Source organism: Ascaphus truei, chromosome 6, assembly GCF_040206685.1.
Source record: "Ascaphus truei isolate aAscTru1 chromosome 6, aAscTru1.hap1, whole genome shotgun sequence".
Classification (NCBI taxonomy): domain Eukaryota; kingdom Metazoa; phylum Chordata; class Amphibia; order Anura; family Ascaphidae; genus Ascaphus; species Ascaphus truei.
In genome coordinates this window covers 95,013,156-95,040,999 of record NC_134488.1, presented here as the reverse complement: position 1 = coordinate 95,040,999, position 27,844 = coordinate 95,013,156, and the positions used below count along the sequence as shown (strand labels likewise).

Sequence of the window (27,844 nt, the reverse complement as noted above, 5' to 3'; positions counted from 1 at the left end):
TACAATAAATAAACACACAATCCCAGCAATCTCTAACCCCAAACAAAATGCTACTGAGCATAGCCAAATGTATACAACATAAGACAAAAATACCCAATGCTACATCCAATGTGACAAAATACATAGTTACGTAAATACTTCAATGATTATTGCACATAAAATATTGAAATAATTTAACCTGTTTCATGGTCAAACAGTAATGAGCCCAACCCAAAGCCTGCAGAATGTCCTTTATCTTCTGTTGGGACGTCTAACACAAGTATTACAAAGCTAAATTCTAGGTAAAAACACCATGTGTTGCTGGAGACATTTGGAATGACTGAGATAATCATGTTTTTTTTTTTAATTATTATTTTTACATTTTATTTTTATCTTAATAGTAAAATGTAGGTTGCAAAAAAAGCGTAAAAAGTGCGGCTGTTAACAGAATAGTTTCCACATGTAATGTGACAGGAGGAATATCTTATTAAATGGGGCCATGTTTGTTGCATGGAATATAAAGTCACATGTTCTGCATCCCGCATAACAAATTATAAGACAGTCCAGCATCTCTTTCACATATCCGGAAGAATGTCTTATCGCAGGCATCGTCATTCCATGTATTTGGTGCCCACTCACTTCTACTGGCGACACACATTTCTATTCCAAGATGATCATCAGGCTGTCCATAATTCCAGTGCCTTCAAGCAAATAGTATATTGTTAGAAAGAAAAAAAAAGACTGGCATATTACATGCATACTGTATTAATTTTCACGATTTACGTATTCAGTAGGGTAAACGATTTAAATACATTGCTAAAGAAATGTATATTAGATCCTTCAATTATATAAAATTATCAAAAGGCATTGGGTAGAATCTATCAAAAAGTTTGACTTAAAAAGCAGCAATCCCTTCTGCTCACCTATACAAAATAAATGTCTCCTTTAAATCATTGCTGGGTTCTTTTGCTTTTAGCTCTTTTTTAATTCTGGACTTGAATTCTAGAGAAATTACTTCTGAAAATGTGCCTCCCTGGGAGATTAAAATGTCCTCTACCATTCGCACTCATTCGGACATCAGAGGTTGCCATTGTAACAGTTGGTACCAGTCAAATAATAAAAAGGTGAAAACTTAGCAAAACTTTTAGATTTTTTAAAAATTACAAGTTTAATCAGCACAATATGAAGCATCAGGTTGGTTACAACTAAAACGATAAAATGTATCTTACCAGAAATGTAATTTCCTTCAGTTCATCAGGCAGCACCATGGGTGACCTCCATCTCCTGAGGTAGGACGGACTCAAGCTTGCACGTACCCTTTATACTATAGGACACCTTCCCCTTTGTTCATAATTATACATGGTTAGGTAAATACATTTTCAGACACATGATTGCCTTCAACATAAATGTATTTTTAACCATAATCTGAGGGGAGGGAAGGGAAAGCTTTGTGCTGCGTGATGGACTGAAGGAAATGACATTTCCGGTAAGCTAAATGTTATCTTTATTGTCCGTCCATCTTTCAGCACCATGGGATTTATTACAGCCACAGCGAAGGAGGGAAACAAAAGATATTTATTTATTACAGCCTGTAAAATGTTTCCTTCTTTGGATGCTTGTACATCCAACTTATAATATTTGGTTAAGGTATGGATATTTTCCCATATAGTCGCCTTGCAGATCTGTTCTGCTGACGCCTGTGCTTTCTCTGCCCAAGACGTTGCTACCGCTCTTGTAGAGTTGGATTTTAAGCCTGTTGGTATCTGTAGGCTGGATTTTTATATGCTACAGTAAGTGTATAGTCTGTATAATCTATTTTACAATAATTCTTTTGGAAGCCTTCTCTCTTTTGTTTTTCCCCAAAAACTAAATGGAGCAGGTTTTCTGACTTCCTGGACCCTCTGCAGGTATTTCATCAGCCATCTTCTCACATGCAGTTAATGTAGGTTCCTTTCCTTCTGTGTTTTTTTGATGCCGACACATTGAAGGATTTCCTGACTTTTGGACAAATCGGGAGTATTTTCCTCAGCATCACATTGTCTTCATAAATTGCCATATAAGACGCCTTTATTGAAAGGGCCTGTATTTCACTGACTTGTCGAGCAGACATCACTGCGAATAAGAACGCCATCTTTAGAGAAGCTACTCATGCCTGCTTCCTTTAAGGGTTCAAATGGTGTATCAAATAGAACTTTTAGTTCACCAGATTCAAATCCCATACTGTAATTGGATCTCTGATTCTAGGTCTAATGTTTTGAATGACGCTGATGAATCTCTTTATCAGACGCCCATGGGCAATTCGTTGCATCCTGATTGCTCTTATTGCTATAGCAATAATACAAGAAACGGGTGCAAGTGAAAATAATCAATCAATAATGCATGCGTGAACATATACAGATGAAGTGAATAAAGTGTATAAATTATATATACAGTCCCTGGAGATAATGCTGCTCCCAGACAGGACTTAAGCAAAGTCCATTGCTGTAGCAAGCCTTACTGTCCTTGTGGCTGGGGAACAAAAATGCAGGAAATGGGGCCTTATCGCAGCCCCTCCGCTGCCACAAGAACTGCAAGGTTTGTGGCCCGGAAGGATTAACACTGAGAGGGTCTATGCTTTGTAATGGGACCCCTGCAGCGTTAATCCTTCGCTTGATGGAGATACTGTATTAATGGACCTCATATTTGTAATGAGCTGCACAGCTGACTATCTTTCTGTCCCAATCAGTAGCCATGTCCCCACAGCGCTGAAGGTAAAATGCAGGGTTTGGCAACCCCCGGGATTACATACATTAGATGCCCTTTTATGGGTTTCTACATAATGAGAGGCTATATTGCCATACTTGTTCATTTACATCATAAAGGGGACTGGACAGAACATGTTAACTGTCAACACCCTTGATGATGTAGATGACCAAATATGGCTATATAGCCTCCCCCTTAGAGACTCGTATAAGGGAATCTACATCATCCAGGGGATTTCCAAGCACTGTATCTCACCTTCAGGGCTGCGAGGACACAGCTGCAGACAGGGACACAGCTGCAGATGGAGACACGGCTGCAGAGGTCATAAAAGTAGCTGTATTTTTTCTCAGAAGTTGGCCCAAAAGGATTAACGCTGCAGGGTCCCACTCAGAAGCATGGAACCCTGCACCGTTAATGCGCTTGCCCAGCTTACTGTTCTCGGGGCCGTGAAAACTGTAGCCCCCGTGCAGCTGCACTGAACAATGAAAATCACGGCACCGCGAACAGTAAGTCTTGATACATCTATAAGTCCTAGTACTTTCATTACTTGGCAAAGCAATATGGTTATAGTCTTGAGATGTCTCACGTGTTTTATCAGATTTTTATTTGGTCTGGTGGCAAAAAAACTTTCCCGAAGACTGTATTGAATTCTTGCCCTAGAAAAATAATGTTTCGTGTTGGTCTCAATTTCCCAATTGATGACCCAGTCTAACTCCTGCGGGAATTCCTGTACTTACTGGATGTGATTTTCCAGGAGTTGATGTGAAGTTGCTTTCAGTAGCCAATCGTCCAGATACGGTACTATGGATATAACTTGTTCTTTGATCACTGACGCCAACACTACTTTTGTGGAAATAAGTACAGTAAATAGGCGTTGTTAAATTGATAGCTGCAATAATGTTGATAACAGACTTTATGGACTCCATTTTGAAATGTTGCCTGCGAATATACTGATTTAGAGATTTTAGATCCAGGACTGACTGAATCCTCCTGATGCTTTTGGAACCATAAACATAATGGAGTATGTCCCGTTCTTCTTTAGATGTTGTGGAACCGATACTACTGTACCACTCCCTCTGCTTTGAATTTTTTTTTGCCTCTCTTATTATTCTCCTTTATGGAAACACTGAGGAAGGCGTGGTAATAAACGTTTTCACCATTTTTCTGTGAATTCGATTGAGTAACCTCTCTAATAGCTGATGTGCCTAGCGATCTGTTGTTATTTGCTGCCACCAAGTAGCAAACTGCTGGAATCTTCCCCCTATTTGATGACTGATGCTCGGAAATCTGGTGTCAGAAGGAAGTTTGATCTTCCCATTCACCTTCCTCCTGTTGCTCTTCCCATAGTCTAGTCTTGGAAGAAGACAACTGCCCACTAAATCTCGTCTGACTAGTACTCTTTTTGAGAAAGTCTTGGGCCATGAAAAAACGATCTGCGAGTCTTGGTCTGTCACTTGTCTTGGGGTAAAACTCTCGCCTTCTTATGTGTTAATTTTTCCACAGTTTCACTAATTCTGCCCTCAATCATGAGCCTTCAAATGACATAAAACAAAGTTTGTTTATGGAAGCTGCGCCTGCTATCCAAGCTTTAAGATACAATACCCTGTGGGCTGCAGTTTAGAGGGCTCTTCACTTGGCTGTTAGGCAAGTGGCTTCCATAGACGCATCACATAAATTGTCTATGCCCAGACAAATCAAAGGTAATAGTGTACCTTCAGGATAATAAGGTAATACTGTACCTTGAGGCCTTAATTGTTAATCCTTCTATTTGCGTCATCAATGCTTTCAATGATCTTTAAACGCAGGCTGATGCTACATTTGGTTTGCATAGAGCATCTGTGTTGAAAATATTCTTCGTAATGCACACTCTGCTCTCTTATCCAAAGGATTGCAGAAGCTTGAGACATCATCTAAAAGGATGGCCGATCTTCTGAATAGCCTTGCTACAGGTATATCTACTTTTGGAAGATTATCTCAAGTTTTGAAGTTAAAGGGATTGATCTGGTTACATTTCCGTAGCAAGGATACTTTCATTCCCCATTAATCAGCTTCTTTTTCTTCTAATTGCTGTGTATGTACTGTAAACACTCTTGACTTCCTTTGTGAACCAATGAACATATGGTCTTGTTTCTTTATCAGCTCTTTTACTTCGTCTATTTCCATGACTGCTTTGACTGTTTTCACCAGCTTGTTAATATCTTTTGCTGCGAAGTTTGAAAATTCTTCTCTTACCCTTCTTCAGAAGTAGAATTGTCTGGTAACTATGTACCTACTGAGGCTCACAGTCCTGTTCCTGTAATACCTCTGATAGTCTGAATGTTCATAAGATGCCATAAGATCTTCTCTTTGCATCGAAATCCCTGACGCTGTTTATGTATTTGTACATTTAAAACTATCAAATGTTTTCTGCATTGCTGACTGAAACCATACCAGAAAGCCACGGATCTGGATGGGCTTTTCTTCCATCGCCAGTTGCTTAATGCAGGCATTGCATAGTTTTTTCTTATACTTGTCAGGTAAAGGTTGTTTGCATGCTTCACAAATTAACTGTTTAGGCTTTGTATTTACTTTCTTGGGTCTAACATCCCCTGCATTGGGTTCCCAATTGGCTTCAGGTCCTGCATTGTGAGGGGCTGACATCTTTAGGAATCATTATATACCATAAGAAACAGCAATCCCCCTCTCCCAGTCTTACTTGATTCAGAAGTTTTTACCCTGAATCATGTCCCTTCCATTACTTGCCATCAGACAATGGTTAAGGGGTTAATTCACTCCGAAACTGTTTTCTTGCACTCTCAGTGTCTCCCGTCTCACCACTTGTCTGCCTGCCTTTTGTCTCTTTTTAAAACACTCACTGGTCAAATGGTGCATTACGAGCAGGTAACGCCATTTGCTGTTGCGTTTCCTGCACCGTTCCCCCCCGAAACCACACGACTGCCATCTTGGTACAGGAGGGCTCTGCAATGCATTGCCTGCATCTGAAGCGATGGGGGCGCCTCCCTCCCTCCGCCTGTTGGTTGGCTGCAGCACACTGTGCTGCAAGGGGTCCAGGAAACACTGGCTAAAAGATTCCACCAGCCTCCAGAGAGGTAAGACATCTGCCGCCCTCCAAAGGAGAATCAGCCTCCCATTGTCAGCTGGCTCCTTTTAACCGCTTCTGTGGTTAGCAAAAGGGAGCTGTTACTCCCATTCTCCCCAGGTTACTCACCCTTAGGTAGGGACCTGTAGCAAGAGACCCCCAAGGGAGCCTCATAAAACACACACACACATATTACTGTATATATATATACTGTATGTAACACAGTGTCCTCCCCCTGCCCCCTCTCTGGAAGATGTATGTACTGCTGGTTACTGCTGTTGGTGGTGCGGTCATAACTGTGAGGGTCCAAAAGAGCTGAGTGGTCCGTGATGGTGTGGGGAACAGGACAGGCTTTTGGTGGTCTTTAGTTTCCACTTATAGTGTCAGCGCCTCAAGCACCAGTAGGCTACAAGGTTCCCAGAGACAGTCCCCATCAGAACAGACTTCTTTCATACCCCTGCCCAATAGACTGTAGACTCAGGCAGGGGTATAATAAAAGAGAGGCTTTATTGCGCAGTCACTGCAGATGTTATACAGCAGGTGCAGATAGATGTATGAGGGTCCCAGTCCTCTGGATGGTGCTGGGATCTCCGGTAGTCTTGAGGCCTCTGATCTCTCTTTCTCAGTCAGCCCAAGAGGGACTGACTAGCATGTCTCACTCCCAGTCGGGATGAGCAGCACACACCTCCTCTCCCTAGGAGGGGTGGAAGAGAACTCCCTATAATTTAGTACTTCATCTCTGAGACACCAGAAGGGGAGGTCACAAGGTCTGCACAACTTTTGGCTGTACACAGACCCTGAGTCACCACCACTTCCGTCACTCAGAGTCAGCATGAAGGGAGGGGGGGGTCAATGCCCCTAGGATAACCTGTCACAGCCTAGAACTACTAAGGGCTAACGTGACAGGGGGTAGAGAGGCAGTCTGGACCAGCCATGCTACATACACATTCTCTGTGTAAGGTCTTACCACCAGGTAGGACAGGTGTATATCTATGTCCTATATAGGGCACATACAAGTTTGAGCCTGTCAAGTGGTGATGCTTACTACCAATGCTGCTGCCAGGTGGACAGAAAGCAAATATTGCTTTAGGTTTTATATTCTGGCTTAAAATCCTGACATTGAATATATCACATTGATGTTCAATGGAAAAAAAAATGCCAGAAGCAAAATAGAATTATAATCTTCAAAAATGTCACAAAGTTTCAAAATAGTTTAAAAGCAACTATTGCAATGCTCATGATGTATACCAGGGGTGCGCAAACTTTTCTTACTGTGGCCCCCTGCCTGCTTTCCTTCCAGCACGTCCTCCCCCCCCCCTTTACCTTCTCTCCGGCTCTCCAGCGTCAAATGATGCTGCAAGGTCACATGTCACATTGCCATGCCAACGTGACGTCACATCACCCTGCGGCGTCATTTGAAACTGCGTTGCCACTCGAAAAGAAGTCAAGGCCGCACTTATAGTGCGCTTATAGTAAGCGCGATGTGTCAGCGTTACGGCTTGGTCGCGATCGCTGGAAGTCATTTCAATTTTATTTTTCCAGCGACCGCAGCGTGACGTCACCATTGCCATCGCATCACTGTCGCACTATAAGTGCGACCTACGTGAAGTTGCTGAGGCTGAACGCGATCCCCGGCATCTATTTAAATGCCTTGGGGGAAGAGCTCGGGGCCTCTACAACCGCCACGCCCCCCTGAACTATCTTGCTCCCCCCAGTTTGTGCACCGCTGATATATAGTAACGATATTGGCACACAAACTTAAAAAGTAAAATAATTTTTAGATCAAGAGGTGGAAAGTGCATACAGTACATACTGTACTACAAGCAACTGAATACAAAAGTAGTAAGACTTACTGCCCTCTTTGCTGCGGACAAACAAACTAAATTCTGCGGCACCAGGGACAGTGTCTGCCGGGATGGAGCTGGGGGGGGTTCATGCTTCTGAATAGGACCCCCGCAGTTTTAATCCTTTGGTGCCGTGACCGCGCATGGCAGCAGCTCTGAGGACACTAAGCTTTGCTATATCTGTACCTACATATCCAACTCACTCAATACAAATAAATGATACACATAATGCTATAATCCAACCGCAGGTAAACTTTGTTGTGTGAATGGAAAACGGTTCCTGATTTTATAAACTGCAGTGTCATTTTAAATGTAACACTACTTCAATATTTTAGTTAAACTTGCTAAGAATAATTCTATAAAATTAACTTGGATATTTTCCTATAATGGTAGTGTACTGTACTTGCTGTGTATGTTTTTTTTATAGATGTGTACTCACGATATTTTTTCATTTAGAATAGATCCATCATTCCAAATCCATACACTTGCATCTGTTTTTGACAGTCCAATCCAATAGACCCTTGACTTTCCTTCAAAATACTCCTGGAAGAAATTCCATTACATTGTTTTAATATTCAATAACAGCGCATAATTTAGTGCTAATAAAGGAAGCCCTGGAGTCATTAGCACAGAAGCGGCATGACTTTTGACCTGTAGCAGGTCAAAAAAGGGGAAGGCTCAATGGGATATAAGTGATTGATCAGATAATCTATATATCATATATACCAGAACCTTACATTCCTTAAACCAAAGCAATTAAAAACGTTTAGAACTAAAATCAGAACACAAGTACCAGCCCCCATGTCTAGGTGTATCTCACTATATCTTTCTTAAGTATCTTAAGTTTTTCAGTTATATTATTATTGTTTCCTAGCAGATATGTATGTGAATGTGTGCATGAGTGTATATATGCATATGTCTGTGAGTGACTGTAGGTATGTGTCTGTTCGTGGATGTGCACAGGAGTGAAAGTTGCAGAGGTATGTGGTGTGTATGGCATCAAGGCATTAAGGATTGCGCCAGACATAAATAATAACACTTGATCATTTGAATTTGTAAAGTATTTGAAGGGTCAGTTCAACCTCCGTTAAGCATTTTGTTCTTCAATTTGAGAGATGGGCAAACTGTTCCAAATCTGACCCCCCCCCCACCAAAATCCATCTGTAGATTGAGTAGTAATTAATCTGAGGGGATTAATCCAAATCCACCATTGGATACAATCCGAACGGATTTTTAAGAATTCTAAATCCGAGGTATGGGAGAGAGCGTGAGAGATTTAAATGTAGTAGGTACCCTGAGAGATATACTAATTGCTATCTAACGTATATTTAAATTAGTCCAATCCCACGCTTCCTAAAAGGATTTCCATACCATCTATGTACAGTAGAGTTGGTAAATTTGAGGCACTTAGTGACTGAATTGTTGTATTGGTGTTAGACCCAACAGCTCTAGAAGTGGCGGCCATGGGACTAGGAGTGGCGGGCGTCCGAAGTTCATTTGCAGAGCAAGCAGCGCATTGTACAGTGGCGGCCGCCTTTAGCCTAAATCAGCTGTATCCGCGGCGCTCTGATAATATCGGTCAGATGCGTTTTTTGTTTTTTTGGTCCGGAGTGAATTGCGTTATTTTAGCGCTCGTGATATTAGCATTTAATTCTAGCTGTCTGCAATACTGCAATGCCGTCTAAAAACTCAGGGGGCGTTCGCGAGCTGTTGTCTTGGAAGTCTAATACCTTAGAAGTTCAACCTACGTTAGTACACAGTCTGCGTGTGCACGCGCAGTAATTGTAAATTTGCATATTTACAGAATACATGCATTTGCAGTGCTGTACTGTATGTCTCATTTGAAAATTGTTGAAACGCATAGGTGTGTACAGTACTGTAACAGTCTCACATTTCGGCATATACAGCACTCTCCCCTCGCTCGGACACACACAGGATAATTTACTGCACTGCAGTGTATTTCAACTTCTTATCTTATCTACAGTGCAGTACATCTCTCCCACACCATTCCTTTGAACGTGTGTCTTTCTGGTTTCAATCACATTCCTGCTTGACAGCAGATGATTACTGCGCATGCGCCTGTAACTTCACCCACCACTGCTTGCTTGAGTGAGTGACAAAAAAAAAATTCTCATTTTTTTATTTTTATTTTTTCCACAAGCCTTCCAAAACCATGTTGATATTACGATATTCAATCTGTGCTGTAGCTTTTGACTGCGACCCTGTGCGTTTGACTGCACATGGTTGATTTGTGTGCTTTTTATGTACTGTATTTGGGTGTAGGGATCATATTATTATGATGAACTGCCTTTTCAAATTAAAGTATGTCATTAACTTTGTACTTCATGCAGCTGTACCCTGTAGCCCCCTCCCCCACAAACACACACAAGGCTCGCTCAAGGATTTGAAACTCTTATCGACAGACACCTCCACAGAGTCATTCATTTTCTGAAGCTTGTCATTGTGTTTTTAATCCGTCCCTAGCCGAGCATCACCTCACTGCGCCTGCGTGTAATCCTCTTTGATATAGGAGCTAGCTGATTACTGCGCATGACTCACCCAACCCCCCCACCCCCTCACACCCTTTGAGGCTTTGTTTACGGTAATGCTTTGGAAAAATCCCTTCTCGATTTTGATATGTAATCTGATTTGCACAGCATTGTGAGAATTGAGAGTTAAAAAAAAACATGATTCATGTTGTTTTGTCATTCATTCTTTTTCTTTGGTGTACTTTAGGTGTGGGGGGGAGAGGTTGTTGTCAATGATTCTGATTAGCTTAAATGTAAATAAATATTTATTTTATCAGGAACAAAAAAATATATATCAAACGCTTGCCATTGTGTTTTAATCAGTCCCTAGCAGAGCATCACCTCTCTATGTGCCTGCGTGTGATCCTCTTTGGGATGGGAGCTACTGTAGTTGATTACTGCGCATGCGCCTGTAACTTCACCAACCACTGCTTGCTTGAGTGAGTGACCAAAAAAAAAAAAATTCTCATTTTTTTTCCTCTTATTAAAACTTGGTGATACACACTAATACCCTCCAATAAATTCGGGATCAATACGAAAAAAACATGGATCGCTACATAACGTTTTCCTTATTGCACGCTTCCACACATGAGGAGCTGGCGAAAATTTGTAAAAGTCATAGTTTTCGATAAAATACTGATAAATTTGAACAACTGTTGCCATCTTATCATCTGTTGCATTAATAGCGGCCCATATTTTTTTTGGAACATGGGCTGCATTTGTGCACTCATGGCGCGGCTCTCTGTACAATAACCAGAAACTGGTGCTTGTCTTTCTTTAATATGAAAAGCCTAAATTGATACATTATTGTAACCTCTTCCTTCAGTCCCAAGGCCAATTTACAATAGCCCACTGTGGTATCTTTTTTTAAACGAAACACCTGCAAGTCGACACATTACTGAAGCGCATGCGCATTACAATTCATGAATATCTGCCATCTGGCGGACACGCGAAGAATTGCAACCTATTAAATCCGAACCATTCTCAATAAACACATCAACCGCGCATGAACCGCGGCTGAAAACGCAACATGAATGCGGCATGCACCCGGTGAAGTGTGTAGCATTCGAAAAAAAATCCAGGAAAAATGCGGTGATGTTTTAGAATAAAAGGGGCCCAGCGGTGAGTTGTACTGGTGGTGGACCACCGGTGGCGCTTTGGTTGTGCCAGAGGTCCTAGACCAGTGGCTTTATACAATGCACTAAATTTGCATCAACCACTAGTCACTCACAAATACCGCTATGAGAACAGTTTTACAGTAACACTTTTTTGCTTATCATGAACGTCCAACATGTGCCAATGTGAGCAAACACATTATACATGTACTCACCTGCACTTTAGAATCATTGACTATAGACAGGTAAGACTCTCTCCTTTCACAATCTATTTTGCTCATCTCCCAATTCATTTGATCAAGTGAAAAATAATAACATTTTCCCCTGAATAATTCCCAACCATGAGGGCAATGTAATATACTGTCCTCTGGAAAAAAAGAATAAAATGTTAATTTCTTAACTTTTACCGTTAATAACCAATGACAATATACAATGTAAACAAAATTGGTTATCCAGTTTATGTACCATTAGAAAACAGATGCAAATAGTATATTATCAACATTATATCAAATAAACACAAACTACTCCACCACATGATAAACAATATATGACAATATTACTATTTTGTATGTCACTCCTTGATGTGTAAGTACAAGAAGACTCCATCAGTTGCTCTAACGACTGGGCTTCATTGAACAGGTTTTCAGGCCAAATCACAAGAAGTTCTAGAAAACAAAGTAATAATTAGTTTTACTATTATTCTTCATAATCATTTCAAATGTTAGAGATTTATATCTGTATCAACTTCTTTGCTGCTAGAGGCATTGGCATTACATTGTTAAGAGAAGAAATACATATCTGTTTCGCATCTGATGCATGAAGAATTGCATGTTGTAAATTAAAGTATATTCCAAAAAAAATGGTTCTCAAGAGCCGAGATGAGAAGGAAATAAATAATAGTATGCAATCCAAAACGCTGACCACATTCTAACATGTCAAATAAAGAGAACATGGAAAATGAATATTATGAAGCAGGAGACCTTGGTTCCACTGTTTTTACTCAGCACAAATAGTTGTGTTTTCTGTACCAACAGCAATGGATGTACTGTACAAACAGATGTGGTGGTACAAAACTATACGTTCATTTATCTTTTACAAAGTTATTTATTTATAGTTAACATAACAATTTCTGAAATTAAGACATACGGTAGGGACAATACTATATTTTAAGGCTTTTCAAACACTGAGCCAAAAATAATATGGCTGCAGTTGACTAAGTGCCAATACAGGGACTCTTACCTTGATCTGGTGTTAACGCCTATTCAGATCAATTACAGTTAATGGTGGATCGGGTGGGACAGGATTGAGCAATATACCGGTAAGATAATAATATTGCGATAACAAGAATGGCCAGTAACACGGTAATAACCATTGTCTCTCCCTTGATTGGAGTGCAACCGATTTGGCAACCCGTAGTGAATGAAGTACATCTGCCACAGCACTTTGGCTACTGTGAGAGATTTCTGATTCTTGGTGGGAAACGCTTGTGCGTATCGGGTGTAGTGATCAGTCACTACTAAGACATTCTCGATACCCTTTGAGTCTGCCTCAAAGAAAGTCCATGCAGACTAGGTCCAGGATTTTAGTCCTTGTGTGTTATGCATATACACAATAGTTAGAAATCGTCGGTTGAATGTATATTAACCTCTTAAGGTCCGTGTAACAGGGGACTTATCCCTGTTCAGTAATGTGCCTTTAATCTAGCAGTGTGGTAGTTAATTACTAAACACCACCTGCCTGATTAGATTGTTTACAAAAAGCCTGCCTTTGAGACAGGAAGTGACTCCTTAGCTCTGACTGAGAGCTGACCTTTGGAGCTGACCAGTCTTGAGCTCTGCACAGCAGAGCTGATTTCAAGACACAGGGAAAACTACTACACCTGAAGCTGAACCATGAAGTGAGAAGATTTTCCCTCCAAGAAACAGATGACTTTTATTCTTAAGAGACTGCTTATATCTGCTTATTTCATGCTATATGTTTTTGGGCTGTGAGAAATGCTTGACTAAGGGAGATGTGAATTATTACATAGTGTTTCACTAGAAATACTCCCAAGTGAATAGAAGCTTTGTTCCCCCCCCCCTGTGTTTGGATGGATTTCCTGATGAAAAGGAAAAGGCACAATAAAGCCTTATTATAATTTCACATTATAAACGTCTCCAAATTGTGTACTTCTGTGAACGTCCGTCTACATATGGTTTCCGAGGTGGGACAAGAGGTGTCTTTGTAGTTAAAAAGGTCTGGAGATTTTTATGTGAAATTTTTTTTTATGCTTTTTGCCTACAAACAGTCTGAGGAAAAAAAAATAAAAAACCTCATGCAGCAGAGATCGGAATTAAAGGGATACACACCACTGAAACCACACTGCACTGAAACTTACAAAAACCCAGAAGAGACTGCTGAAGTAGCTAAACCTTAATTTGCCTATCACAAAGTGTAATATGGTCATTGAAATAGGGGTTTTGCCTTTCAGCCATAGTCAGGGTTCAAGAAGTGAGTGTAAAATTGCCCTATAGGGGGGAAAAAGTGATTTCTGAACTGTGTAAAAGGTTTTTAAAACCAATTGCTGAGTGTTGAGTCACCCTGCCGGGAAGGAAAGAAATAGTCCATTGCAAAGAATGTTTTTTTTCTGCAAAAAAAAAGTCTGCCTATATATATCTTGGGAGCAAAAACAGACACCCAAAGTGTGAAGTGTGAATGCCATAATACCCAAAGATGAGACTGAAAATTACTGAACTCAGGCAGAAAACCAAATTCTGTTGCTGAAGCGGGGAGATTGCACCCTGCAAGAAAATGGTGTAAAGCAAATAGACTTTTTTACCTAGCAACTGCACAACTTGTATACCTGATGAGAGAAAATGTATGCACAGTACTGCTGATATTGTAAAACTTATCCAAGAAAGAAAAAGTCTACAGAGATGCCTGTGAGAGCTACGACCTCTACAAGCAAAATATGCCCATCTGTAGGACTACCACAATTGGGGGTTCTAGCAAATACAGTGCCAACAGCTGCAATAGTGCCTCCTGAGGTCAGGAAGAAAATTACACCTGATAGCCTAAAAATGGAGGACAAGATGCAGCATTCCTGTAATGAACCCTACCCCACGGAAGAGTGGCCCTTCCAGTCCAATAAAGAGGAAGACCTCTCTTACGGGGAACCCAACCGAGTCACACCCACAAAACACCCCAAGAATGGTGGGGTGCCTGAACTCGGCACGAACAGAAAAGACCGCTCCCTTTGATGACGAATATGATCAACAGGAGACAGAGCGGGAGCAGCAGATCACCCAATATTTCTGTCAGCTAAAGCAACTGCAAGAAAAGCCTGGCGTATATAATGAAGCTGCTAAAATTTCAAATGAAGATGGAGACCCCAATATCCCTGAAGGGACGGTGTCATCCAAATCAAAAAGGCGGAAAAAGAAAAAGAAAAGCAGTTCTTCACTTACCGTGGAAGGAACAGACACGTCCGCAGATCCTGTGGAGGAAAAGCGGGACCGAGTTGCCCTGCAGCCTAGAGAAAATGGAGAATTCTTCCCACGGTTAACCGAATATCCAGAGAGCCCAAGGCAGAAGTCGTGTACCCCAAAGAAGTGTCTGTCCGGTGCCAACAGTGAGGAACCCTCAACCAGTCATCCCAGGGAAGCGGAGTGAGTGACGATCCCTTGACCAGCCCTGAAGACTCCCTGAAAATTGCCAGGCATGACTGTGATCTGCGAAGAATTAGGAAGAGAGAGAAAAAATAATGCTGAGCTACAGAAGACTGTGCTCGCAATTTACTCTGTGGCCAAGACCGAATTGGAGGATCTCAAGACTGATCTATATACTGCAAATGCTACTATTTCCGCCACGGATGAAAAGCAGAGCCAATCGGATAAAATGGTGGCTACGCTAAAGCGGAAGTATGAGGAGGCACTGAAGCAGATGACAGTCTTCCAGCAAGAGGTTCACACTCTTCGTATAGAGCTTGATGCCTCACATCATGAGACCAACAGCTGCCACACAGACCTGGAAGTTTCCAGAAAGGAACTACACAGTCTCTCAGAAGGAGCTTCAGATCCTCAACCTAGAGAAGGAAGTCTCATGCCAAGAGATTGTCATTCTCAAAGCAGATGTGCGTAAATGGAAGGAGGACTGCAAAGAAGCCCTGGAGAATACAGAGACTGAAAAAAGAGAAAATTCAAGATTAAAAAGAGAAAACTTAAAACTGAAAGAAGAAAATTTTCAGTTGACAGAAGAAGTCAAGGAAAGGTTTGAAGCAGAGCACCGACTGCAGAACTAACTGCAAGGTCTGCATACACACCTCCAGTATGCTGAGGAGAAGCAGCAAACGCTGCAGGAAGAAATGCTGCAGGCTGCTAAAGAAATTCAAGTGCTGCAGGAACGTCTGAATACCCAGTACGTCCCCACAGAGCAGTATGAGGAGCTAAAGGCCACGCTGCATGTCTTCAGAGCATCGTTGGAAGCAGAGCTTCGATACCAGGTGACTCTGTATGAGAGGGAGCGTGAGAAGGCTCAAAAACTGGAGCAAGAGCTGGAGAGACAGAGAGACTGTTCCATTCCCTTGAGTCAGTACACCAAGGAGAAAACAGACACAGCGGCAACCTTAACGACAAAAATTACAGAGCTCCAGAATATGAAGGAGACTCTGATACAGATTCCTCCAATACGGAAAAAGGTATTGGCTCTGCCCAAGCACCAGTATCCCACAGTAACTAATGCCCGTAAGGACAAGGGTACAGTGAGAGTTGGGGACTCCACGCAACTTCAAAACAAATTTACGAAGTTTGAGCCACCAAAGAAAGCACTAGCCAAACCTACAGCTGCCCAACAGGCAACAAACAGAGGTAGGAGTGCAGAATCAAAGCCAGAAGAATCCTTAGCTGAAGAAGCTGAACTGGCGACTCCGTGGTGTGGAGAAGCTGCAGAAAGACCACTTCAAGAGCAGAAAACTCTAAGGGCTAGTCCTAACTACTCTACAACTGTTGCCATACACTTTGTCTACAAAAAGAGGAGTGCCCGACGCAACAGAAATCTCAATACGGCGCACGCGATAAAAAGACTTTACGTGGAAAAAGTCCATCTCGAGCGACTGAGGAGTGCTGATCTCAAGCATCTTCGGGAGGAGACAAAAATAAACTGGAGAATGGGCTCCAATCCCAGCGGGACAGAGGGTTCTCTTCCTCCATCCACTCTCATTCAAGTCACAGAGATATCTAGAATGAGAGTGGAAGGATGGGCTTTGGCCGTGGTAAGCCCGAGATTCCCACAAACAGGGGAGGTATGTAACAGGGACTTATCCCTGTTCAGTAATGTGCCTTTAATCTAGCAGTGTGGTAGTTAATTACTAAACACCACCTGCCTGATTAGATTGTTTACAAAAAGCCTGCCTTTGAGACAGGAAGTGACTCCTTAGCTCTGACTGAGAGATGACCTTTGGAGCTGACCAGTCTTGAGCACTGCACAGCAGAGCTGATTTCAAGACACAGGGAAAACTACTACACCTGAAGCTGAACCAGGAAGTCAGAAGATTTTCCCTCCAAGAAACAGATGACTTTTATTCTTAAGAGACTGCTTAGATCTGCTTATTTCATGCTATATGTTTTTGGGCAGCGAGAAATGCTTGACTAAGGGAGATGTGAATTATTGCATATTGTTTCACTAGAAATACTCCCAAGTGAATAGAAGCTTTGTTCCCCCCCTGTGTTTGGATGGATTTTTTGATGAAAAGGAAAAGGCACAATAAAGCCTTATTATAATTTCACATTATAAACGTCTCCAAATTGTGTACCTCTGTGAACGTCCGTTTACAGTCCGTTTCCAGTGAGTGAAAAGTCCCGTAAGAGAAATAGCGTGGATATTGTGGCAGTGGGAAATACAGATATGCAGGTATAGAGAGATTATGCAGCATTTTTGTTAACATTTAATTTGTGTTTCTTATTAACTGTATTGTTTGTTATTTCAAGCAACTTGGTACACCACATTTTCCAATTCATTTACTTGTGCCCAAGTGTATTCCCCTTTTTCATTAGCATTATTTTGAGTTGTGAGATCTCCATTTCACGAAGGCAGCAACATCCATATTAGATACTTTATATATGCATGATTTTCTACACCTATTACTGCTTTTTATCACTCTTTGCACTAGTACTTCCTATCGGAATGGTTATGATAAGGGACAACCATGTAGAGAAGACCACGTTCCATATGGAACTTGTCCCATTCCTTCATGATACAGGGACCGTGTCGGTAGGAGCATGCTTCACCAGGGAGGGGTTGTTTTGTTGGATGGCCTGACGTATAGCACTAGCCACCAGGTCTCGCATCTGCTGCATCACCAACTCTTTCCATCTCATGATGGTATCTTGGGTGATGGAGATGCCTTATGGATGGCATCCCAGTGAATCAGCTACTCTGAGTTAAGAGAATGCATTTGTCCTCCCCTAGGGCTGCGGTTGAACACATTGCCCGAATCCCAGGTCCAAGGATTTCTTCCCAGGGGGCCATTGTCTGGCATTGCACTCAGTCCAGGGATTCTAGACAGAGCATCGGCTCTGATGTTCAATGGCCCTGGCTTGTACTTTAGTGTAAACTGGTAATTTGATAAGGCCGGCAACCACCTATGGTCGGTGGCGTCCAATTTGGCGGAGGTCAGGATGTAGGTCAACAGATTGTTGTCAGTCCGTATCTCGAAAGAGACCCCATACAAGTAGTCGTGTAGTTTATCGACTGCCGCCTACTTGAGTGCCAGAAATTCCAGTTTGTGAACTGGATAGTTTTAATCACTCGGCATCATGCTGCGACTCACATACACCACTGGGTGGAGGCCAACAGCCCCTAGTCCGTTGAAGCTGGCATTCACATGCAGGATGTACGGTTGCTCCAGATCGGCGTAGGCTAGGACAGGGGCTTCAGTGAGGCTTTTCTTGAGCCCGGTGAATGCCTTCTCGCAGTTTGCCTTCCACATCTCCGAAGGGTGTTCGTGGGGATGCGGCCTTCTTCTGAGGTTTCTCGGGGTAGATCCTCAGCAGGTAATTGAGAACCTTGGCCTTGTTGGAGTACCCCTCTACGAATTTGCGGTAGTATCTGCAAAACCCCAGGAAGGATTGCAGCTCCATCACTTTGTCTAGTCAGGGCCCGTTCACTATGGCTTCAACCTTAGTAGGGTCGGTGGCCACTCCTTCCACGGACATTATTTAGCCCACATAGGTCACCGAAGTACGGCAGAAGCCATTTGTCCTTGGACAGCTTCAGGCCTTCCTTTCCCAGTCCATCCAGTACTTTCAGAAGGCATTCTTCGTGCTCTTCGAGTATTTTGCCAAACACGATTATATCTTCCAGGTAGACTAGACATTTCTTGGGGCTCATACAGTATCCCCGATGGTCTTCTCCATTAACCTCTGCATTCGGGTGAACTGGTAGAACCCGAGGGGCAGACAAACCCTCTCTTCTCCTGGTCTTCAGACCTCATGGGTACATGGTAGTATCCAGACCTCAGGTCCCGCACTCTGAATCACTGACTGACTAATAGGGCACTGAGGATTTCCTCTATCTGCAGCAAGGTATATTGGTCAGGTACTGTGTGGTGGTTCAAGGTGCGGTAGTCCACGCATAGGTGCATGGACAGATTCTTCTTCCGCACTACCACTATGGGAGAGGCATAGGGGCTTTGGGAATCTGTTACGATATCCGCCGTCTCCATCTCCTTCAAGATGTCCCTCACGCCCTCCACATCTCTGGGAGCAATCCATCCAGAACGCTCCCAGAATGGCATGGCGTCATTGAACTGGATGGTGTGTTGAGCATTCTTGCTACAGCCCACATCCATCTCACAGGTGGAGAACACCGCTTGGCGTTCTGTCAGCTTGTCGCTTAGCTGTTTCTTCCAGGCCGCTGACACGGTACAATTCCCAGATAAAATGCTATACACATGAAACATGTAGGCGTTTTTGACACCTCTGTTTTTATGGACGAATAAAGATTTATTTTGAAAGAATTTTTTGACCCACTCTCATTGGCGGTGCGCTACATCTCTTTGGATTCGGCTCTGGACTTTCTATTAGTGGCAGCACGCCCCAGAACAACCACAGGAGGGTGACACTCTCAAGATGTGAGTAGAAATATACATTTATTTTCATTTTACATTATTAGTGGGGTTATATGGAGGTCAGGGATCATTCCAATGAGGTGTGAGGTAGGGGGATATTTCTCCTTGCTCTGCCCCTTCAGGGATTATTGGGTCCCCTTGAGGACTGTATACCACCTTTATGTTATGCATCACTATACAAGAACCCCCGGTACCAGTGCTATGGCCTTATGTGGATGACCATTATCAGCACATTATATGGATCCGGCACTAAAGTGCTTATACCACTGCATTTGTAAATGTGTCCAAAAACGTTACACTGTACCAACATCTAGATCAGTTGTGCGCAAACTGGGGGGCGCGCCCCCTTGTGGGGGCGCAAGATTATGTAGGGGGGCGCAGGCTGCGTGCGGGGAAACCTGGGGGTGGGCAGAGCTGTGCACGGGCGGACAGAAGCTCTGTGCAGAGGCTGCTTCCAGTTCTCTGCTGGGTCTGCCTGCAGAGGGGGCAGAGCCTTGCTGTGGGGCCTTCTCTGCACACAGACAAACCCTCCTCCTCCTCCTGTCTGTTACCTGCCCGTTTTCAGCAGCACATGGGGGGACTTGAGCATGCTTACTGTAGTTACTCCCTCCCCCCAGCCACCAGGTTTGTGTGTGTGTGTGTGTGTGTATGTATATGTGTATATGTGTGTGAGTATATATGTATATGCGTGTGTGTATATATATGTATATGTGTGTGTGTGTGTGTGTGTGTGTGTGTGTGTGTGTGTGTGTGTGTGTGTATATATGTGTGTGTGTGTGTGTGTGTGTGTGTTGGTGTGTGTATATATATGTGTGTGTGTGTGTGTGTGTGTGTGTGTGTATATATATATATATATATATATATATATATATATATATATATATATGTATATATATATGTGTGTGTGTGTGTGTGTGTGTGTATGTGTGTGTGTGTATATGTATATATATATGTGTGTGTGTATATATATGTGTGTGTGTGTGTATATATGTATATGTGTGTATATATGTGTGTGTATATTTATGTGTGTGTGTGTGTGTGTATATATATGTGTGTGTGTGTGTGTGTGTGTGTGTATATATATATATATATATATATATATATATATATATATATATATATATATATATATATATATATGTATATTGTGTGTGTGTGTGTGTGTGTGTATGTGTATATATATGTGTATGTATGTATATACTGCAGTGTGTGTGCTGTGCCTGTTGGTTGTCTGTCTGTGTGTGTGGATGTTGTGATTGAGTTTTGTGTGTGTTGGTTGTGATTATGTGAGTGTTGGTTGTGTGTGTTGTGACTGTGTGTGTTGTGACTGTGTGTTGTGATTGTGTGTGTGTGTGTGTGCTGTGCCTGTTGGTAGTGCCCTCCTTACGGTGTCTGCCCTATAATAGCGCTGTGTTTCTGCTCTCCTCCTCTGGCAACCTGCTTCGCTGTGATCCTCTGCAAGTGAAAGGGTAGGTTGCCACTATATCATCATACTATGAATGTACAGAAATAATTAAAAAAAAGTGTAAACACTTCCCCGCTCGTGCTTGCAAAATTATGCAGGACACCCTACGCTCATGCTTCGAGAGTTGGTAATGTCACCGCTCTCCGCGGCAGCGTGGACACAGCCTAATTTTGCAAGAGCGAGCTGTTGAAGTATGTAAGTATTTAGGCTGCGCTTATAGTGCCGGCGACGCGACGTCGCCCGAAAACAAATGCATTGTTGCCGCCGCCTGGTGCGCTTATAGTAAGTGTGAAGTGGCGACGCAATTTTTTGAAGCCGGCAATATTTTATTTTTCAGGGGCTGTCACCTGAACCAATTAATGGACTGGTCGCCCATGCCGCCGCCGCAAAGCGAAATACAACTTTCGCTAGCGTCGCCGTCGCGGGCACTCTATGCGCGGCCTTAGACATATTTGTATTTACATTGTATACCGTTTAATAAAGGTTTTTTTAATGTGATTTTGATTACATCAGGCAGGGGGGGCCCGAGAAAGTTCATGGATAAAAAGGGGGGCTCTGCATAACAAGTTTGCTCACCCCCGATCTAGATTTTAGCAAGCAGACTGTTACTAAGAATTGTTTCTGAGATACCTATGGATCATTAAGCTATAGACAGTGTCTACAACTAATAGAACTTACTAGTAATAGCTTCCTCCAGACACCCTCAATATCTACACAATAGGCTCATATTGTCAGTGAGACCAGTCACAGTTATTAGTCTGGTCTTTTTCTAGCTATCGTAGCTTTGATAACAGGACTACATACACCCACCATTTACAGTGTTTGTATCAGCCCCATACACCCATCAGTTACCCTCATATTTGAATTGATTTTTTAAAAGTTTGAGTGTATTTATTTTATTCTATGATATATTAAAGTTTAATTTTAGGTGTTGGACTTTAGACTGTGGGACCCCTATAACAGCATGTTACCGGTGTGTTGCGTTCCAGCACAAAAGGGGTTAATGCTCAGTATGAGGCTAAATCATATATGGTCGACAAGACAATGGAAGTAAATCCCCGGAAAAGCAAAACCAATCTCTCAACTGTCCCTCCATAGACGCTAAATACAGTACATGATTTAGGTTCTAGCTCTAAACACTGAATACAAAGGAAAGAAGAATTTCGCCTTTAACACGTTATTCCAATGGAAAGCAGATCATAAAGAATGCATGGGAAAATTGACCAAAAAAGATAAAGGGCCTCATGCAGAGAGCATCGTTATTTCGAAATTCACCATTTTTTGTACAATTTCGCGCAGAAACCGGCAGAAAATGGCGAGTTACGAAAAACGCGCCATTTTGTTTTTTCTATTGCTAAAACTCGCCTCGCGGCTGGCGAGAACCTCCATCTCGCCATTTTTAAAACTCTCCGAATGCAGAGAGGTGCGAACGGCATGTAGCGGCTGTTCGCGCCAAGAAAATGGCGCGATTCTCGCATTTTTGCCGCGCCAGGAAAAGATGGCAAGATGGCGCTCGCCGCCTATAGTAAAGGGGAAAAAAAAGGCGCGAATTTGTTTTTACACGTTTCTGAAGCGCGCATCTCGCCAATTTAAACTCGCCACACGCATCCATGTTAAACATAGCAGAATTCGCACTTTTCTGCATATGGAGAATAAAACTCTCCAAAAAAGCTACTTTTTATGAAATTCGCCAATTTTAAAATTCTATGCTCTCTGCATGAGGCCCAAAGTCAGGGGTGGGGTGAAATATGCATGTGCAAAATGAGGTATGAATGATGTAGAGTTAATGCTTTTTACAAGTATAAGTATACACTGGTGCTTAGAGAGATATTTCTATCTAGACCAGAGTGCTTGTCCTCTCACATGGGGGAAAAGCTATACTGTTAACCCTAATTGTATGCTGTGCTTAAATAAAATGATATCTACTTTGAGAGACATCTTCGTGTCAGACTCCTCTTCTCAGGTGGTCTTAACCAAATTGATTACATTCTTCTCTTCTGTGGTGAGACATATAACTTGTTCTTGTAGATGAAAAGTATTTTTGTTGCAAAACTTACTTGTAAAGTGAAGAATTATCGGTGTGGCGATAACTACTACAACCAGGATCAATGATATAATGGCTATTGCTCTCCACATTGTAATTTTCCGTGAAGTATTAATTTCTAAAAAAAAAACAATAATATATAAAAAAAGAGTTAGATGTCTTAATGCAGCGGTGTGCAAACTCCCCGCGCCTGCGTCCCCCTACATGTTCTGCTCCTCCATTGCAACCCCCTCAATCTAATCTTGCATCAAATGACGCTGCGGGGTCATGTGACGTCACGTGATCCGCAGCGTCATTTGACGTCACGTCTCCATGGCAATGGGCGTCATTTGATGCTGCGTTGTCGTAGAGACTGTGACTGGAGCCAGGTAAGTTTACAGAGGCCTCGTGCTCTCAGCGCGGGACCTCTGTAAACACCGCGACCCCCCAGAAAAGTCTCATGCCCCCCCAGTTTGCGCACCGTTGTCTTAATGTATGCATGAACGGTTCCACAAAATGCCCCACCCTGTAACATTGTATGACCAGAATTATAACCCGGTTGATAACGTATATTCTTTTCTCTCAACTGCAAAATAAAACTTTGCACTGATCAGATTTTGCCACCATGAATAACGCACTACTACAAAATAAGACTGGCACTGCATATACCTACCTTGAATTACAGAGCAATGTTCAGAAGGTGTGTCAATCGGCAAACTAACTGAGATTTAGAAAAATCCTAATAAATAACAATACATGTATTGCACATTGACAAAAGCATAAAGAGCATTCGAAGGATAGTAAGAGTACGGAACAGTATGTCTCTGTAGTTAGTGTTCTGTTATCATACTGTACATGTTATAGAAGGAAACAAGAAGGCACTTAGAATTCTAAGACCCCCCAATCCACAAAGCTCCTTTAAGTGATTTATCATGACTTTAACCTAAATGAATGTCCTGTTAATCCTTACTGCATGTTTTCACAGGCTAATAATGTTACATTAAGTCCTGTTTTGTCCCGTAAAGAGCATTGCATCAACTATTACGGCCGTTAGTGATGATGATATGCAATGGAGGCATTTCCACTAACATTGCATGTTCACCAAAGTCTGTTAAGGTTAACACAGGGACTTGGCGTTACTTACACCCAGACACTAAGGAAGAGCCTTGTTGGTGGTGTCAGTGGTGGAGGAGTAGGAGGATGGGGTGAAGAACAGATTGATAACACCAGCTGCTGAGCTCTGTGTATACTCTCCCGATGCCACCACGATCACTACCATCTGGAATGTTCTTTGTATTTTTGCATTTTGTGAGTGAGATTCCTTTCCTTTTTGCTATTATATTAAACAATACTTGTACATGAAGCAGCATAAAATAGCAATATAGGAAGCGCTCTAACAAAAATTAAAGTCCAAACTTTTAGAGATAACTTGATGTGGTGCAGCTTCAAAAATTGAATTGTTCTCAATTCCCAGCAGTGTCAAAAAATGTTCAGATTATTCAGCGCTCCTCATAAAAAGAGAAGATAAGAGAAAAAGAAAAATAGTGAAGTACGTTCACAATATGCAGTAAACGTATAAAAATGGTGAGATATGCACTTACATTCTAGTGCCTATACCAGGCATATAAAGGTATCTTTTGGTGTTATCCTCCTTCATATAGAAATAACAGATTTCCAAAGGGACTTCTTTTAAAGCTCCAGATTTATGTAAAATCAGGGGTAAGTTTACACATAACAGTGCACAATACAAAGGGACAGGGTAAGTACTTACCCCTGACGAAGAAGGACCACCTTTGAAACGCGTAGGTTGCCGGGAGGACCAGTTTTGCTGTAACACCGAAAACCGGAAGTGACATAGAACGCCGACTGGATCGGCGGTGGATGTCGCGGAAACTGGAGGAAGCACACAAACTGGTCTGTCTCTTTGTATTGTGCACTGTTATGTGTAAACTTACCCCTGATTTTACATAAAGCTGGAGCTTTAAAAGAGGTCCCTTTGGAAATCTGTTATTTCTATACGAAGGAGGATAACATCAAAAGATACCTTTATATGCCTGGTATAGGCACTAGAATGTAAGTGCATATCTCACCATTTTTATATGTTTACTGTAGTGATGAACCGGGTACCGGGTACTACCCGGTACCCGGCGTTACCCGGCCGCTTTTCAGCTTCCCGGAAATTACCCGGACCCGGCAGCTGGAAAGTGGACCCGGCGCCGGGTATCTGGGTATTCTCGGGGTAGTTGAAAGTATCACTTACTTACATGCTGGAAGCCCGCGGTGACATTTTAACAGGTAAGCAGAGGTGCGGGGGCGGTGGGGCGGCATCAGCGGTCAGTGTGGAGCCCGCGTGGGAGCTGCAGGACTCCATACTGCACTGTGAACTGGGACCATGTGACCGGAGCAGGAGAAGAAGCTTTCCTATTGGACAGCTGGCTGTCCAATAGGAAAGCTTCATCTCCTGCTCCGGTCCCATGGTTCCCGCTCACAGTGCAGTATGGAGTCCTGGAGCTCCCGCGCCGGCTCCGCACTGACCGCTGATGCCGCCCCACCACCTCTGCTAACCTGTTAAGATGTCGCAGCGGGCTTCCTCCACCCCAGGTACGTTTCCTCCACCCCCAGGTATGTGAAAAACCGGGTAGTCGGGTACCCGGCCGGGTACAAGGTGCCAAATCCTCTGGGTACCCGTTACCCGGTTTTAAAAAATTGTAGGACCCGGTCCAACACTAGTCTACTGCATATTGTGAACGTACTTCCCTATTTTTCTTTTTTTCTTTTTCTCTTATCTTCCCTTTTTATGAGGAGCCCTGAATAATCTGAACATGAAGCAGCATGCAATCTCTGATACTTTATAGCAGATATAGGAATATTGGATACGAATAGCTACATCAGATATTATTGGACTTTTATTAATACTAAACAATGACACAGCTATATTCCCTGGCTCTGCTTAACTCTGTTTTTAACTTATCTTACCTTTATTTGAATGGTGGTAGTGAAAATCACGCTGTGATGCATTTTGATAATCCCTTTCAGCCATTGGTGCAGGGTCAAGCTGTGTTTGTGTTAGTCTTTAGGCTTTCAGACCAGTGTAGAATGCACTGTGAAATGTAAAGGCGTTCTTTAACAATATCAACTGGCTAGCAAAGGTTAGTGTGTGAGTTTCAGTTTAAAAAAAGGAAGTATGTTTTGTGTTAGTTGGCAGAGGCAATCTGCCATGCAGTTGTTATATATGTTCTTTCTACAGTATATACAGTAATTTGTAACACTCACTCATGATGAGGATTAAAATCCAAAAATCCCATTGTATATAAATGTTAGTGTTTTGCATCTAGAGTATACATATAGATATTCCTGGCCCTGTATTCTATACATACTGTATACATTAAAAAAAAAAGGGATGGATAAAGTATATATTTCTTATATATTATAATGGCAGTGGTGGAAATAAAAAGGTCACAGGTTGCAGGCCTAACATGTTTTAGCCAAAAGATTGAACTAAATGACCCATAGTTTTATGAAGAAAAATCAAATGGAAATTATTCAAACAATTTGTCATATTTTTATATTTGTCAATTTGGGGCTTCTCTGTATATTTAAATTCACTCTCCGATTAGCACTCCAGTTGGCACAATTAAATATATAATACAGTGGGACTGGGTTTTGAGATTGCTAAAATTGTGTATGTCTATTTATATTATTTGTCATAGATTTTTCAAGGGTGGAGATATGGCAGTGGGAGTCTCTTATTATAATTGTTTTACTTTTCAAATAGGTCCTACTTGATATGAATAGGCTGTATAGCCATTGTTCGTCTAGTTGGATGGGTCCCGCAAGGATTTTACCACCTTAGTAGTGTCCTTGTATGGTGTCTGGTCCAGACCACTGTTGAGCAGAGACCGCCATGTCCTGTCTGTGTCCCTCACTCTACAGGTGCTACAGGACCGTGTCCCTATCCTAGGGGTCAGTCTCTGCAGCAACCACAAGCTGAGGGGAGTCTGGCCTAGGGGGTGATTCTGGCCTAGTGCAGGAGCCACAGACCCCTGCACATACCTCCTACCACCTATCTTGTCCTAGCACCGACTGACTTTGTTGTATAGCGCTGCTAGATTTTTTTAAGCAGTGCTTCACAGAGACATTTTGCAGACAAAGTCCCTGTCCTGTAAAGTTTACAATCTTTGTTTTTTTTTTTGGTGCCTGAGGCACAGGGAGATAAAGGTCACAAGGAGCCGACACAGGGAATTGAACCAGGTTCCTCTGCCTCAAGGTCAGTGCAAGAGTCAGTGTCTTTACTCACTGAGCTGCTCCTTCTCCTTCTATATCTTATAGATATAATTGGTGCACTGCTAGAGAGAGGACAGGGCTCAAAAAGGGGTGTGCCAGAGCCTGTTTCAGAAGAGGAAGGGGATGTGACTTTATAAGTGGTTGCTATAGAAACCAAAAAGGCTTGTTACATTATAATACATAAAAAAGTCTTCACAGTTGTTTAAAAAAAAGTATTTTCTCATACTACAGAATTGATTTATTTAATAAAAAAAAAAACACATGTAGGATATTGCTTGGTCTGCAGCTTTGAGGATTGATTGTGGCTTTGATCGCTGTCTCTTTCATTAGAAGTATTGAGAGAAATCTACAGGCATACCCCGCTTTAAGGACACTCACTTTAAGTACACTCGTGTCAGGGTTCTGCTCGCCACAAACCAGGGTCGGACCGCGAGGCTGAGGTGGGGTTGTAAAAGCACCGACCTGAGACCGCGCAGGCTGATCCGGATTGCGCAGTTCGTTGTCAAACGTAGCAGGATCAGGAAAGGAGAAGACAGCGTCGTCGTTGTACAAGCCAGGGTCAGGACAGGAGATATCAGGATAAACATTGTTCAGGCAAGAGTTCGGCAACAGGTAGTCAGGAGAGCCCCGCTTCAGCTTAGGAGCGCGGGGTTGGCCTCTGCGCGAGCGACGACCATGGCC

General features: G+C 42.5%; 1 protein-coding gene across 2 annotated transcripts; it reads right to left on the bottom strand.

Annotated features, from left to right (window-relative positions):
- Positions 1–270: 270 nt before the first annotated feature.
- Positions 271–26,023, bottom strand: LOC142496519 (C-type lectin domain family 4 member E-like). Of its 2 annotated transcripts, none has more exons than XM_075603196.1 (6): positions 25,856–26,023; positions 22,914–23,018; positions 11,848–11,952; positions 11,503–11,654; positions 8,084–8,187; positions 271–680 (listed from the first exon to the last, which is right to left on the bottom strand). In XM_075603196.1, the coding sequence occupies exons 1-6, from the start codon at positions 25,917–25,919 to the stop codon at positions 503–505; spliced, it is 708 nt and encodes a 235-aa protein (XP_075459311.1). In that variant the 5' UTR covers positions 25,920–26,023; the 3' UTR covers positions 271–502. The 2 variants fall into 2 exon arrangements, with proteins under 2 accessions (XP_075459311.1, XP_075459310.1); XM_075603195.1 differs by lacking the exon at positions 25,856–26,023 and adding an exon at positions 24,651–24,770.
- Between the last annotated feature and the right edge of the window lie 1,821 nt (positions 26,024–27,844).